Genomic DNA, 15,478 nt, shown 5'->3' on the forward strand with positions numbered 1-15,478 from the left:
AGTTACAACATAAAGTCAAAACCCAAATTTCAATGTCTCCCCTCAGTCAAGCATACCTGTGCTATCCCAGGTTCTCTAATGCACCTTAACTGACGCCACATTGTTCCCACTGAAAAAGCACTTCCACAGGAGGGACTTTGGTTTAGACATATTTTCTGCAAATATTTCTTTGCCAACTACATTTCTCATGTTCTTTCCATTGGATAGGTTGGCCTGCATGAGAATGGATTTTTATGAGGGTTTTGTTGAATATAAATAAAGAGTCATACCTATAATGTATAATGAGGTTTGCTTCCACCTGAGATTTTTACTGACAGCCATAATTTCAACCTACAACAGCACTATGGGTGAGGCAGCAGACAGTACGATTCTTCTCCAAATGCACTGTAGCTCTCACCCCTACCTCTCACCGACTCAACATGGTCCTGTCATTTCTCAGACCCTTGAAGCCACAGTAGGCTGTCCATTTCCATTCATTGCTTTACTCTTTTCTGTCTTTAGAGCTCAACTTGAGCCACCACAGAAGTTTCTCAAACTCTTGCATCAGAAAAAATAACTTGAATAAATCCAAGACTGGTAAAAAATAAAAATAAAAATAAATAAATAAACAGAGTGGTTGTCAGATTTGTTTTGATTTGGTTGAAAAGTCTGAATGATCCTTCAGAACTAAAGGGCCTTTCTGTTTTTGTGTTTTGTTTTGTTTTGTTTTTTGGGAGGGAGGGTTGGTTGTTACTCAGAGTCTGTATTTAATGACAGACTACACAGTCAATTACAGTACACAGTCAACCTGTTTTCTTGGGTTTGACATGGTTGCAGATTTCAACATGAAAACAACGGCAGACTGGTGGCTCTCCATAGAGGGGATAATGGAAGATAATGCTAAGGACAGGTGCTGCATCGCCACAGTGTGAAGACTGACACAACCTACGGGAGAATATAAAGATTTGTGATCCAGTCGACTCTGGATACCAAACTGGCCGCGCGAGGCGAACAATCGGCGCACGCTTTCTCTTTTATCTGCATCGCTAAACTCCATCAAGTCGCGCTTTCTGGGGACCTTAAATGAGAGGTGTTCGGCGTAAAGCCCGAGCGCCTCGTGGGCAGCAGACACAACTCCGGACTTAATTAACACGTCCCCAGGGAAACGGCTCAGAGGGGAAGGGATTAGTCATCGACCAGCCCGTTTCATTCCCGTTCGCGGACGAGAGAGACCCGCGCGCCTATTAACTCACTGAAGCAACAGCCTGCCAGCTTGCGAGCAGGAGCACTTATCCACACTTACCGCTGCGTGAACGCGTTCGGTAGTATTTAGCTAAAATAACAGCGGCGCGCCGGGTCCGGACAAACTCTCCTCGCTCCGCTGGGATGTAGAGCGAGCAGATGAAATGACAGGTTTCAGACCGTGTTGCGAGGCAGCGTAGCGTCATTCCCTTCAAAAAATAATCGCAACAAATTCCACGTCTAGGGACGTGTCTAGGGATCCATACCACCCGCAGAGGGTTTCTTCCTGGGTTTTTTTTTTTACCGTTATTATTGGCAGATGTTCTTACTTCGTGGGTGGGGGTAGGGTGCTTGATTGTGCTACCAGGTATCACCAGGCACCAGTGGTGGTATTTTGGGGAGGGGTCTGCTGGTCCACTGTGAATGCATGAATCCACCCAAGCAAATCAAATCAAATCATCCACAGCACAGCCAATTTGAAATTATGTTACACTAAGTTGCAATGCTTGCAGAGTCGGTGTGTCAGGGATTGTCCTCTAAGAATCCAATAAGCTTTAGAATATATAAATCTATTGTTTTTTAAAGTGTACTGCATTTGCATGCAATAGAGTGCATTTGGCGCAAATACACTAAAGCACCTCTAGTCTGGTGTGCCCCTTACATCTTCACCTCTCAAAATGTCTCTTTTGTATCTCATTTCTTTCACTTGTGCATCTCATGTATTTAATAGGTCCCTCGTTAAATACATTAGAGGGCAGAGAACCAACAAAGGGATTCACCATGGACAGTGGCTGCATTTTACACACACACAAGGAGACACAAACACACGTACACACATGCACACAGATGCACACACGCGCACTCACACACACACTCTCAAACAAACACACACACACACATCCTCTCGCTCAGTGTCAGTCACACAAAGATAAGATCCAACATCCTCCCCGAGCCCTAGACAGCAGGCACATTTACTGGCACTGTTCTAACGTGTAATGAAAAGACTTTAAAAAGCAAGTGGCCTTTATAGAATCACCCTTTTATGTGGGCCCGGAACACTCTTCCCCGTCAGTCTCAAAAGGCCACGGTGGCACCGGCACCGGCAAGGAGGCGAGCGGGAGACCGTCTCCATGGCAACTGTCACGGCACAGCCGCAAACTTGCGGATGCGCACACCCATTCTTTTTGCCGTCCGTACGCTGCACTCACCGTACCTCAAACCGCTCGAGCAAGCAAACGCTCAGCAAACATACTGTACGCGTGAGTCGCAGGGCTTCAGACATATGCATGAGCCGAAGTGGATTCGCAGTCATATTCACTTATACCTGCACAACTGGCCGTAGAACCATCTTAATTACTGAAGAAATACACTAATTCTCCCATCAAACAAAATTTGGTTTAAAAAGTGCTTGGAGCTTTGTTTAAAATACCTAAAGTGAGATATGCCTACTGCTCCAGTAATCATTTAATGTTCTTTGAGGTTCAGCTAATATGAATCCTTCCCTGTATATATGGTAATTAGCAGTAGCGTTTGTCATCCTACATAAAGCCATTTCATCTTTGATGTTAACACCTCTTGTTTCCTTTTTGCTTAACAAAGTTTCCCCATGCCCCCCCCCCCCCCGAATCTGTTTGGCTGGTGAAGCATGAAATGACATAAATACTGAAAAAACACACTAATGAATCCAGTGACTGAAACTGAGGTCGCTTACGATTGCCACTGGGTGATAACGGCTGCTAACGGATGCTAACAGCTGCTGCTAGCTGGTTTTGACAAGCGGGCGACCTTCAGAGAACACGGGGATGTGTGAAGGTCGCGCCCCTGCGCCAGGGCGCTACCGGGGCAGGACGGGAGCGAGGCGGGCGAAAGCGCCCACGCGGTGCCACAGCGCCCACAGAGCTGACCCCGTCGCTCCACACGTTTACAAGAGTCATCAGGGCGAAGAGCCAGCCGCGGCGAGAGACAGAGAGAGAGAGAGAGAAAAGGGGAACGCAGCCGGGGATCGGCGTCACCTGCCTCTAACACTTTCACAGCCACAGTTTAACTCAGTTCACCTGCGGCTCCAGAACTCCTCAGACAGAGCGCTTGTGCCATACTGCCACAGAGCAGCACACAGCTCCACGTTCACACTCTGCAGTCAAACGCCTCGGGAGCTGTAAAAAACCAGCAGCAGGACACACTAACGATGAAACAGGGGACTATAAAAGCCACAGTCGCCCCTTAAATTTGGGAGGAGGGAACAATTTGTTCAAACAAAAAAAAAATTAACAGAAAGCACAAAACTCTCCAACTGCGAATCCGGAGTTCCACGCCAGATCGAACGGAACCCTTCCTGAGAGTCAAGTTTCATTTGAAATGACAGTGAATTGAAGATGGGGATGGGTCCATTTAAAAGAGGCTCGACCCCCCCCCCCCCCCCCCCCCCCCCCCTCTGCACCCCCCGACCGAGCGGCGGCGAAGGTGTGCAGTGATGTAACTGGACAGACTGAGGCGGCGGGCCCGCGCCGGCTGTGGTGAAGGTGCCTACCTTGCGCCAGCGTGCCCATCAGGAAGCGGTAGAAGTAGCGTGCCGCCTTGGCCAGCTGCCGCCGGCACCTCCCCCTGCACCGGCTCATCTCGGCTGGACGGCTGCTCGGGACGACGGCGGGCGACAGGCGTGCGGCAGGACGAGCGGGAGCGTGCTGGAGCGCGTGCGCGCGCGCGCGTGTGTGTGTGTGTGTGTGTGTGTGTGTGTCGAGGGGACGTGCGGCTCCTGCCCACCCCTGCTGGTGATCCTCTGGAACCTTCTCCCTCGCTGATCTCAAACCGCCGCTCCACCTGTGCAGGATCAGCGCCGGAGCCTCAAAGTGGGAAACAGCGATGGAAGTAGAGGCGAAGAAACGACGCGCGCCGCTCCACACCTCTCCCAGCACCGCCGATTTTCTTTTTCTCGCTCACCAGTGATTTTTTTTCCGCCGTTTTGTTTTTTCCTCCTCCTGCTTTCAAAGGACGCCGTCTCCAGAGATTGTTTTATCTCTTCCTTTTGTTTTTTTTCCCCTTATTTTTGGAATCCAAGCTGTCTACGGTGAGGCAAATGAAGTGCGGAAGAACAGAGCAAACACGGTGATCAGTGGCAAAAGCTCTCTCTCATTCACTCTCTCTCGCTGTCTCTCTCTCTTTCCCTCTCTCTCTCTCTCCTTACTCCGCGGGCTCCGCCACACGCGTTTACCTCCGGAGAGCGCGGTCACAGGACTGGCGCAGAGCGTGTCACTCAGGCACTCGGGGTGGGGGGGTGGGGGGGTGGGGGGGGTGACAGGGTTAAGCCGACATCCTAACCCCACTCTCTCAAGGGTTCCTGCTGCCTCTCAGGGGGATGGATTTAAAAATCCTTTTTCTTTTCTTCTTCTTCTACATGCACTGTTGCTGCCGGTGCTCAAGCTGTTGCTTCCGCAGCTCCCTCCCAAAGTTTTTCCTCTTTCTAGGAATCCAGAGCTAACAGATTGCAGTCCAGCAAAAAAAATCTTCCTCACTCCATAGCATGAAGGAAGAGAGGAGGATAAGAACAGTTTCTGGTCGAACTAGGAGAGGAAAGGCAGAAGAGAGGAATCACACGAAGAGCTGAAGGCTCCAGCGATGGTTGAGTAGCATGTGGGTGACCTCAGATGACCAGGGCGTGGCCTCTGTAGGTATGGGGCGTGGCTGTGAATGCGCTCAGGCGTGGCTTCAGGGAAACAGGGCCTTTCTGGAGAGGTCTTGGGAGCGTGGCCTTCGCACAACCCAGGTGTGGCTTCAGCGTGGAGCGGACGGCGGTCAACAGAGCGGGAGTGTGATCTGCGTCTCCTGTCATCTCTCTCCGGCTCTCCGGCCAAGTGAGGGAGGGAGGGAGGAGGCAGGCTCCAGGGGTCCACAGCTCAGCTTCGCTTGGCTCCTCTCTCCCTCACCTCCTGTGGTGATTGGAAGAACTGCCTTTTCCCCTACTCCTCAATGTGTTCTCACTCTCTCTCTCTCTCTATCTCTATCACCTCCCTCTCCCTCCCTCTCTCTTCCTCCTCCTCCCAGTTCTTATTCAGTTTGCCTGATTTTCCAAATGCTGCAAATTACAGGTGATTACCGTTTCCACAGCAACCGCAGACTCCACGGGATTTGCCCGGCCAATCGCAGTCGGTACAAATCTACACGTGGCACTGATAAGACTGATAAAAAAATGTAATGTTTCAACAGCTGCAAAGGGGCATTGGACCATGTGCAGTGAAGTGAGGTATTGAGGTATATAACCCCTGGCTAGAGGACTACAGGCATGCTTTATAAGCATACAGACACCACAAAGACACCAAAACACAACCTGGACCCAGACTCCTGAATAAAAACTGTCATATTAATTGAACTGAGAAATCTGTCAGCATGTAAGCCTATGTGTTGAAGTGTGAGCAGGGGCAGGATTTGCGCATTGATTTGCAGTGTTCTTAGCGTTAAAGGGGATGAAGGAAAGGTTGAAAGGGTGCCGGAAAATCAATAGCCCCACGGCTGATAAGCAGGGCTCTGTCTGCTTTAACCGTAAACCGAGGAGAAAAAAAAGACATTTGTTGATGACGTTTCAGGAAATACGACCTGACAATATAATGATAAAGCATCTATTAGGTTTAGACTAAATTCTCAAAATTTATTAAGATCACAAAAAAGGCTGAAAGGATGCTGTGTATGTGCGCGATTGTGACATTGAGGAGGACAGTGGCATGTGTTTGGCACAATGTCAATGCGACATAATTGTAAGTTGTAGCCATCAATGAAGGGACAAGACTGTGATGCAGCACAACGTCAATCTGAATGACGGTGACTTGTGCAGTGCAGTGCCAATGAGGATAATGACTACTTAATGAGCACGGCGTCAAAGAAGAGCACTGCGACCTTTAGAACAGTGTCAGCGGGAGGGAACTATCACTTTTAAGCCTTTACATTATGTTACAGGCATTTAGCAGACGCTCTTATCCAGAGCGACTTACACAACTTTTACATAGCATTTTACATTGTATCCATTTATACAGCTGGATATATACTGAAGCAATTTCGGTTAAGTACCTTGCTCAAGGGTACAACGGCAGTGTCCTATCCGGGAATCGAACCGGCAACCTTTCGGTTACAAGCCCAGTTCCTTACCCACTGTGCTACACTCCGTTCCGAACTTTAAGGTCTAAGGTGTACCACAACTAAGTGATTAGAATGTTCATAACTGAACATTCTAATGGTGATGTCACAATCACTACCGGTAATTGAAAGCAATGAAGTTCTAGAACACTGGCTTAGAATTTTGATAAGAAAAAAAAAAACAGCCAAAAAAACCTACTCTTCAAAGGGTTAAGGCACATCGTCAGTGGGGACAATCAGCAGCTTGAGCATTGGAGTGTGAGCAGGATATGACTGTAATCTGCGTGGAGCAGCCGAAACACGAGAAGCTGTGCAGGGCGGGTGCGAAGGTTCTGAGCGCCGCAGGAGCGTTGGTTTAGCTTAGACCTCCGAGCGCTGCGTCCCCAGGCCAGACCGTCCCCGCTGCGGCGCCGCAGAGCCGATTAAAGGGGAACGCTCCTCGCGCTGCGGCGAGCCCCGAGAACATTTGCACATGTAACCGCTTCCCCTTTCATCTGCGGAGCTGATTTCATTACTACCGCCTAAAGTCCCTTTGAAGCCGTGACATAATAAACAGACGTACTGTGGAGTCACATGCGCGCGCGTAGCCATGAACATGCCAGTGTCAGAGAGTGTGAGTGAGTGTGTCTGCATGAGTGTGTACCTCTGTGTATGTGTGTGCGCGCATGAGTTTAAGCATGTGCGTGTGTGTGCAAGTTTAAGAGTGTGTGTGTGTGTGAATGTGTGTTAGTGTGTGTGAATGTGTGTGAGTCTGTGTGAATGTGTGTCAGTGTGTGTGAATGTGTGTGAGTCTGTGTGAATGTGTGTGTGTGCACCTGCTGTCTCAATGCAGTTTGCTCAATAGGGAGTCATCGAGCCAGCTGCAGGCACTCCATGCTCCACAATACCACCACCCCCCTCTCGCTACACGCACACATACACACACACACACACTTTTGGGCAAAGCATTCAACCGAGCAGTAACACCCTAATCCCCAATGTGCAATGTGTCAATGTGAATTTCCCTCTGGTCCCTGCCAGTTCTGCTCACAGCACAGTCACATAAACCTGAGGACTGCAGGCCCAAGTCTCTGTCTGACAGAGACCACCATTGAGCCTCTGAGGCCTTCAGGTTAATATACTCATTTCTCTCAAACTACACAAAGGCCAAATCCAACCTGGATTAAGGTATCTTGTCAATAGGAAACCGGCAGTGTGGCATAATGGTTTGGGGCTGGCAGGCTCCACGTTTTTAGGTTTGATAACCAGGTGAGGAGCAGCCTTTGCATGCTTGGTACTTCGCCTGAATTGCTTCAGTACATATCCGACCATATAAATGTATGGTATGTAAAAACAATGTAAAAATCAGTAAATTACTCTGGATAAGGGCGCCTGCTAATTGGCTAAAACGTAATGTAATAAACACAGCCCTGGGCTCACAGGAACATTGCTGGATCAGGAGAACCTTTGCCTTAGCCACAGCTTAATCCAATAGCACGGGTGTGCACATTCATAGAAGCACCTCTGTTACGCAGGGTCTTTGGTTCACACACTTGTATGACACTGCAACACCTTGTGAACAGATTGCGCCGGAGAGAGTTCGACTCCACCCGGACTCATTATCAGCAAGATGCTGCCATCTAGTGGAGATCCTAAGCTATCGCTATCAACACGCAGGTTGCTCTCTCTCTCTCTCTCCCCTAATCTCTCTAATTCACTGGCTGAGAGTCAGGGCTAAAAATGCATCTGGTGACAGCTGTGTTTGAACCAGAGATTATACACTGTTACACTGCCACACAAGTTCAATGAGCCAGGTTGTACGAAGCCACTGGGGCAGAAGAAGTTAGAAAGAATAACTGTAATATGACACATTCACTTTTTTGTTCTTTCATTTCTGCCTTTGTCTTTCCATTGCATCCCATCTAATTATTTACCATGGTAGGCAGAGTAATAAAAAGCACAGTAGATGTTTCTCATCTCATTAGTGAAAGGTGAGAAACAGATGCCATGTGGAAAGATGTGATGCACACATCAAGAAGTCACCACTGGAGTTGAATTAGAAAGGCAAAAGTATCTGGCATGCATAAGGACGAAAATAGCAAAGTTTTGGATGTAATCAGATGCTCACTTTCTCTGCTCAAATAATATTTGAATACTCCTTTTTTGGGGTGGAAGGCAGTTGAAGGGGCAGGAGTGTAGCAGCAACTTCAAAAAAGGTGCTTCTACACCCCTATACTTTAGATCAATGTTTAATAAATTTGAAACAGTAGCATATCTATGGCAGTCATATTGCAGACGTTCTCTGTAATTACCTGAGAACACTGGCGATCATGGTAAATGGTCTGCATTTATATAGCGCTTTTATCCAAAGCGCTTTACAATTGATGCCTCTCATTCGCCAGAGCAGTTAGGGGTTAGGAGTTAGGTGTCTTGCTCAAGGACACTTCAACATGCCCAGGGCGGGGTTTGAACCGGCAACCCTCTGACTGCCAGACAATCGTTCTTACCTCCTGAGCTAAGTCGCCCCATGTGTCCTTCTCTGAACACACAGAAGGTCAGTGATGGTAGGAGTGTTGCACTGTACCCCACAATTCGCACTCTTATGTTCCTAGTGTGTTTGTGAGGAGTAATTCCTCGGTGCGCTACAAAGATTTTGCTTCATTTCAGCTAACAGAAGAGCTAATGTAAATGTAACAGGTAAAGGAAATGTTCCTGACAGTATAACGTTTGCTTTGCACCCATGGGTTCTGAATATATTGCGATGTTGATTTACATTCCTACACCCAAGATAAATGTATTGGCTACGCTATGCCTGTAACACATTTATCCGAGGAGCATCGAACTGTGTATGAAATATTGTTTCCTTTAAACAAATGAGGAACAGGCCACAAGCCGCCTGAGGCCTGTTGAATACTTATTAGTTAAGTAAATGGCTATCACCCCTTCCAGGAAATGGATTATGCTGTAATACATAAACATGTGGAGTTTTATAATATAATTGCAAATATATTTCACAGCAGTATAATGCAATGAGTGCAATATCCGAAAGTGGTAATAATTTGTACATTGGCATGTACAGTAAAGTCCTGATTTGGCTCTGTACTCCAAAATCTTAGATATGTACTCAAACGATTCACATGTGGTTAAAGTGCAGATTCTCAGCTTTTATTAAAGGACATTTTTATACATTTTGGTTTACAGCACTTTTTATACAAAGTCCTCTGATTTTAGGGCACCATGATGTTTATGACAAATGACTTTGCAGTTGTTTCTGATTAGTCAGGTGCGTTCCATTGCTTTCTTAGTGCAGGTATAAGAGAGCTTTCAGTGTCTAGCCTTGATTCTAGGCCTTTGATTGCATTTGGAGTCAGTCATTGGCACTTGTCAACATGAGGACCAGAGCTGTGCCAGTGAATGTCAAGGCCAAGTCATTCACCCAATCTGAATACAATTTAACATTCATATGCTGATGGGAATACTTAAGGCAACTAGCCCCTAGAACAAGCAGGAGTTGAAGATGGCTGCAGTACAAGCCTGGCAGACCATCAGCAGAGAAGATACTCAGAAAATGGTGATGTCTATGGGTCACAGACTTCAGCAGTCATTGCATGCAAAACATATGTGACAAAGTACTAAATGTGACTTTCATTGACAAAAAATTACCTGAAATGGGGCGGGGCTATGTATAAAACGTCCTGTAATTTCAACATGGTGAAACCAAAGTGCACCTTTAAATAAAGTAAAAAGAATACCGTTAAATAAAAGCTGAGAATTTACACTTTAAACACATTTGAATTGTTTGATAACATATCTAAACTTGTGGAATACAGAGCCAAATCAAGAAAAACATGTCATTGTCCCAAATATCATGGAGTTCACAGTACATTGTAGTGTTCCGTTATCCTGATAATAAGGGCTTTTTTATTTCAGTATGACTGCAGCATATACCGAATGAGACAGCTGTGATACAGGCCTGGTAAGCAAGACCATCATGCTTTCTAGAGGGCAATCTGAGGTCCTGCAAGGTTACCAAGGTGTGAAACAGTTCAAATGGAAGTCTGAGAGTAGGCAGAGCAAGGTGCAGATCACCTTTGATGAAGTAAAATATTACACCTGACCTGGCCTAGAAAAGAAAGTACAATTTTTTTTGTTTTTGGGAAAGTATCTTCACATCTTCACCATCTGCAATGAATTATCCAAACAACCTAAGCATGAAACATGCAATGTCCATGTTTATAAGACAGTGCTCCTAAAAGTTAGTCACGTGATGACGTGGAGATTGCCAGCAGCGCAGCCAGTAAAGGCACAGAGTTTCGGTGTAGAGCTGACCAATCAAGTGTAGGTACGGATAATTTGTATCCTCTGTCAGCTAGCGACAAGGCACTACCGGGATGTAACACACCGCGTGTCCACAGGAGGGATAGTCTGCTGGTGCTCTCTCTCTCGCTCATTGCTCTCTAACGACATCTAGTGGCAGCACAATGCACTGTATGAGTTGTGCCTTGTAACAGCTGGCTTTGCTCTCCAGGATTGATTTGAATGTGAAAGCAGGCCTGAGTCCTGTCAGGATTGTAGTTTATTGGCCATGACAAACCGGGGAAAAATGTTTTAAAAACATTTTGATTTTTTAAAAATAAACAAAGTTTTTGATATATTACTATCACAAGACCATGGACCATAAACACAAGCAACCGATACATTTAACAAAATGGGGTGAATTTCTCCTACATAGCCTTATGCACTAATTAAAACATGAGGGAGAAAGAGACCAAACAGCATGTGAAGCTGCAAAGAATGCACATGTATGATTTATTATACTTCTAAGTAAGATACATTTTCTTCAGCTCCTTCCATCTGGGTGTCGATTCAGAGTACCAAAATTTAAGTGCAATAGAACAAGAAACTCCTTTATCCCTACCTCCATTAATCTACTGAACACGCACAAGTAATGGCATTGCCCTTAACACTCTTGTTATGATTGCCTTTTATTTATTTAACCTAATAATGTGCTGTATAATCCTATGTACTGACAAATATCGATAATTGGTTATGCCCAGATTATGCACTTTATGGTCAAGTGTTTCTTGCTCGTTTTTTAATCTCATGTCTGTTAAGTGTCTGTACTTTTATGGCTGTCGTGTAAAATGTGGTCTGTGCTGTTTTAACCTTTTTAACCTTTTTAGCCTGCAAAGCAAATTTCCCTCCGGGGACAATAAAAGTATAGAATTGAATTGAATCAATTATTTTATACTGTGACATCATCTGGTGACGGAGCTTCCAAAACTCCTCTTACTCATGCATGTAATACTTAAATTATGCAGCAGAGGCCGCTACAATTTCTTTGGTACTGAGAACGCATAAGGACGCTGCTCTCAGCTACAGACAAGTAGTACAGAGAAGACTGTATGCTATCTATTCTGTGACTCACAAAACTACTCACAAACTACCTTTCTTCACAGGAGAATGTAAATAAACTACTGGTCTTTCAAGCCTCCATTAGAAACAATATTCAGGGAAAACATAAAAAAGAAAACTAAAGTACAGTCATTTCCTCTAGATTCCACTAGATTGCAGTATTGCATCATTGAGGAGATGGAGGAAACGAGCCCCCAACTTGAAGAGCAAGTGACAAAACAATCTTCACAGTAACTCCCAAAAGAAGAATCCTGACTGGCTCTTAATGAGCCCATTATGAGGCTTACCTCTAAAGCACTACTCATTAAGCACTGGTTACAGTAGAGATCAACAAATGGTGTGTAGTTCTGCACCCTGCATTGCATTGTATAGTTAAAACATTGCTTACAACTCTTTCAGCACACACACACACACACACACACACACACACACACACGGTGACCAATTTGCAACACATACTGCACACACTCTCAAACTCAGTTGCATACATACAAATACATACGGACGCACACGCCAAGAGGGCAATTTGGCACTCATTCAGCACAGAGTAGCCAGTTTGTATTTGTGATAATAGTCATTCAGCCCTGTTCAGAGTTCCACAAACCTGACAATGTTACAGTGGCAGAGACAAGCTCTGAGATGGACTCGGCACTAATCTTGGAGTGTGTTTCAACATTCTTTTAATGCAAATAAAGAGAAAATGGGATTGAGCATGTAGCTGTTGATGATGATGGTGTTATTGTTTTAAAACGCCATGACAGAGCACCCATTATCTGTTTCACTTCTAAACGTTTTTCATTGTACTGAGTGTGGTGCCAATTGCCAACAGCATCTGCCACCTGCTGCTCTCCCATTGGCCTGTGGTAGTGTCAGTCACAGCAGTACTTAAAAGGCAGCATGCTTCTGATGACATGAGACCACCCCTCGCGTCACTAAGATGCTTGTGCTGTGTTCTCCCCCTCCAGCACATAGCACAGAAAGACCTAAAGACCTGTGTTTGGAGCAGATGGAAGTAGAAGGCACTGGGGCAGCACTTGAGTGTGTGTATGTGAGAAGAGGGAAGAGAGCGAGAGAGAGCACTTTCATGCACAGGGACATTGACTCAAACTGTTTCCCCCACCAATACGTCTGCATTATTCAGACAAGAATTAATCATTTATTGGCCTGACACAAAGACACAAAACACAAAAAAGGAAAAACAAACTCGTTATCATCAGAGATTGTAAAATGAAAATTATTCCTACAGTTACATAAGCAAAAACTCTTAGCAATGCTGCAACACATACATGTGCATTGTGCATATCTGTGCATAATTGTTGTAGGAAGTGGCACATGTAGTTCTGCACAGATACCTTGAAACCTTGAAGCAGGAACCAAAATCTGCAAGGCGGGGGACCTGAGCCACAGGATCTGAACATGGAGGGGGGGGCTCTTCTGAAGATGCTCCGAGGGGCTAGGCTGAACATCAAGGCGTGTTCCTCACTAGTCCGAATAGTGTGTCTCTGATTAGAACTTTCACTACACTTCTGTGGGCAGGGGAGGGAGCGCAGAACTGGAGTGGGAGAGCGAGGGGGAATGAGAGGAGAGTGGGAGTGGAAGTGGGAATGGGAGTGGAAGTGGCAGTGCGAGTGGGAATGGGAGTGGGAGTAAGAGAGAGTGGGAGTGGGAATGAGGGGGGAGTAAGAGTGGGAGTCGGAGTGAAACTGAGATTGATTGGAAGTGGAAGTGAGAGAGCCCAATCACTGACTTCTGGACAAATGAAAAAGCTTCTGTCCTCCTGCATAATACCAACAAGAGAGAAGACCCACCTTAAGTATCAAGCTGCAGACCATCAGATGTAGCAGGTAAGGAAATTAAATAAGTACTTTCACACTGTTGTAAACTCACAAAGTTAAAGCCACAAACCCACAAAGCCACAGAGTGCTGCAATGTTGGCTCTTCATCAATAAATGCAGCACCGGAGTTAAAAGGTGTGTCGCCTGAATTTAAGTTCCTCGAGTTGTTGATGAAAGCAAGTACCTACAGTACTTTGAGTTTTCTCAAAATGTCCTTGTTCTCCGGTCATTGCCATTCTGAGTCTGTACCCTTCGGACAGAAAGGCAACCGGAATGACATAAGTGAGAATATCGATCTTAACGGGAGGGAGTTCTCTTCCACAAGAGCCCGGTCTTCCATTTCCCCACAGAACAGGTTTTTTTAAAAACTGCCTTTCAAAGCCTTATCCTTATCGGCTACTCCCAGTCGATTGGCCGGTTGGAAGCACTGGGCGAGCAGATAGCTGCTTTGATACGGGTTTGGACGGGCGAGCGTGCCGCCACCACCACCCGGAGCCTGAGACAGGAAGAGGAGGAGCAAGAGGAGAAGTGGGTGGGGCCAGAGTGGGCAGAGTTCCAGCAGCATTGTGTGTTCATTGCTTTACCCGCAGAGGAGGTGAAAATGCTACGACGACATGGCGTAACCGGGGCAACCCAGCAGCCTGGGCAGGTGGGAGGGGCACGGACAGGCCGGAGCAAGCGAGGCCAAAGCAGCAGGTGGGTGGGGCCACAAGAATCGCCGCCCACATCTGTGAGGCCGTGTGTGAAGAGGCCTTCGACCCGGAAGCAGTCCTTACACTTGCGCTGAACCGTGCGTCAAAAGTTCAGGACAAAGGTTGACGTTCAGGGCGCGGCATTTAGTTTGGCGGGGAGGGAGGCGGACCAGCTGCTCCCTGCGCTGAGGACAGATGTACCCCGGGAGCAGGACAGAGCGCCGGGAGCGCCGAGCTGGGATGCATGGCACGGACATCGGGGCGGAATGGGAAAAGCATGTCCCTGCGTCCCTGGGAGGAGTTTTTACTGTCTCTCACAGCGTCTGCACTCAACCTGGCCCTGACCGTCTGCACTCTCTCAACCCGGGCCACAGACACAACAGCCAATCAATGCAAGCCACAGACACAACAGCCAATCAATGCAAGCCTCAGCCACAGACACAACAGCCAATCAATGCAAGCCTCAGCCACAGACACAACAGCCAATCAATTAAAGTCTGAGCTTCACACACAACAGGCACTGGAGGGGGCCAAGGGAAGATTAAAGGGAGTAATTAGCCCAGGTCCCAGAGGAACATTGAGCTACTTAGCATATCCTACATCACAGCGCTTGTCCTTTCCCTCACCCTCACTGTCCCACAATCCCACCCTGCACTACAAGTGACTTCCTGGAGCCACATGGGCATAGGAGATTTTAAAGCATGGCTAAAACACGCAAATGTACTCACACACATACACACGTGCTCGCCACAAAAAGAATGCACACGCTCCCATACGTTCCACACCAACATTTCCAAATGCGCACACATAATGACTGAAGACACCTTTGTCCAAATGCTGCTTGAATTGTTTATTGTCCTTTAATTATTAAAGGCTTTGTATATTGTTAAATTGTTACGATCATTTTCCACATATTTGTGAATGCAGGCATATGCTGTAATGTTATTTTTAGACAGGACCTTATTTTATTGGGCTGTATAGACTCAATGTTCAGCATGACCAGCTTTTATAAAAGCGCAATGACTCCTTAGTGGGTCATTTCTGAGGACTGGCTCACCAGCTACTGTATATGTTTTGAATAAACTTTCACCGGCGAGGCTGCACAGGTAACTCACACTAAACCCGCTCCTGGCAAAGGTTCACCCTGCACCCCACCATGTGTTTCTGAGGCATGCAGCTGGGTTGCAGTTTGCTCTAGGAGTGAGTCATTCACAA

The 15,478-nt window shown here is 46.6% G+C and overlaps 1 protein-coding gene across 3 annotated transcripts in view; it reads right to left on the minus strand.

The window, feature by feature from the left end:
* Nucleotides 1–15,478, minus strand: part of kcnip2 (Kv channel interacting protein 2) — a 125,816-nt gene that overhangs the window by 67,173 nt on the left and 43,165 nt on the right. The window contains exon 1 of one of the 3 annotated variants that reach the window (XM_035407420.1): nt 3,749–4,416. The exons of the other annotated variants lie outside the window; for them this stretch is intronic. Within the exon in view, the coding sequence (XP_035263311.1) occupies nt 3,749–3,836 (88 nt within the window). The 5' untranslated portion in view covers nt 3,837–4,416. Of the gene's footprint in view, nt 1–3,748; nt 4,417–15,478 lie in introns of those variants that run through there. 3 annotated transcript variants of the gene reach the window in all.

Source organism: Anguilla anguilla, chromosome 2, assembly GCF_013347855.1.
Source record: "Anguilla anguilla isolate fAngAng1 chromosome 2, fAngAng1.pri, whole genome shotgun sequence".
Classification (NCBI taxonomy): Eukaryota; Metazoa; Chordata; class Actinopteri; order Anguilliformes; family Anguillidae; genus Anguilla; species Anguilla anguilla.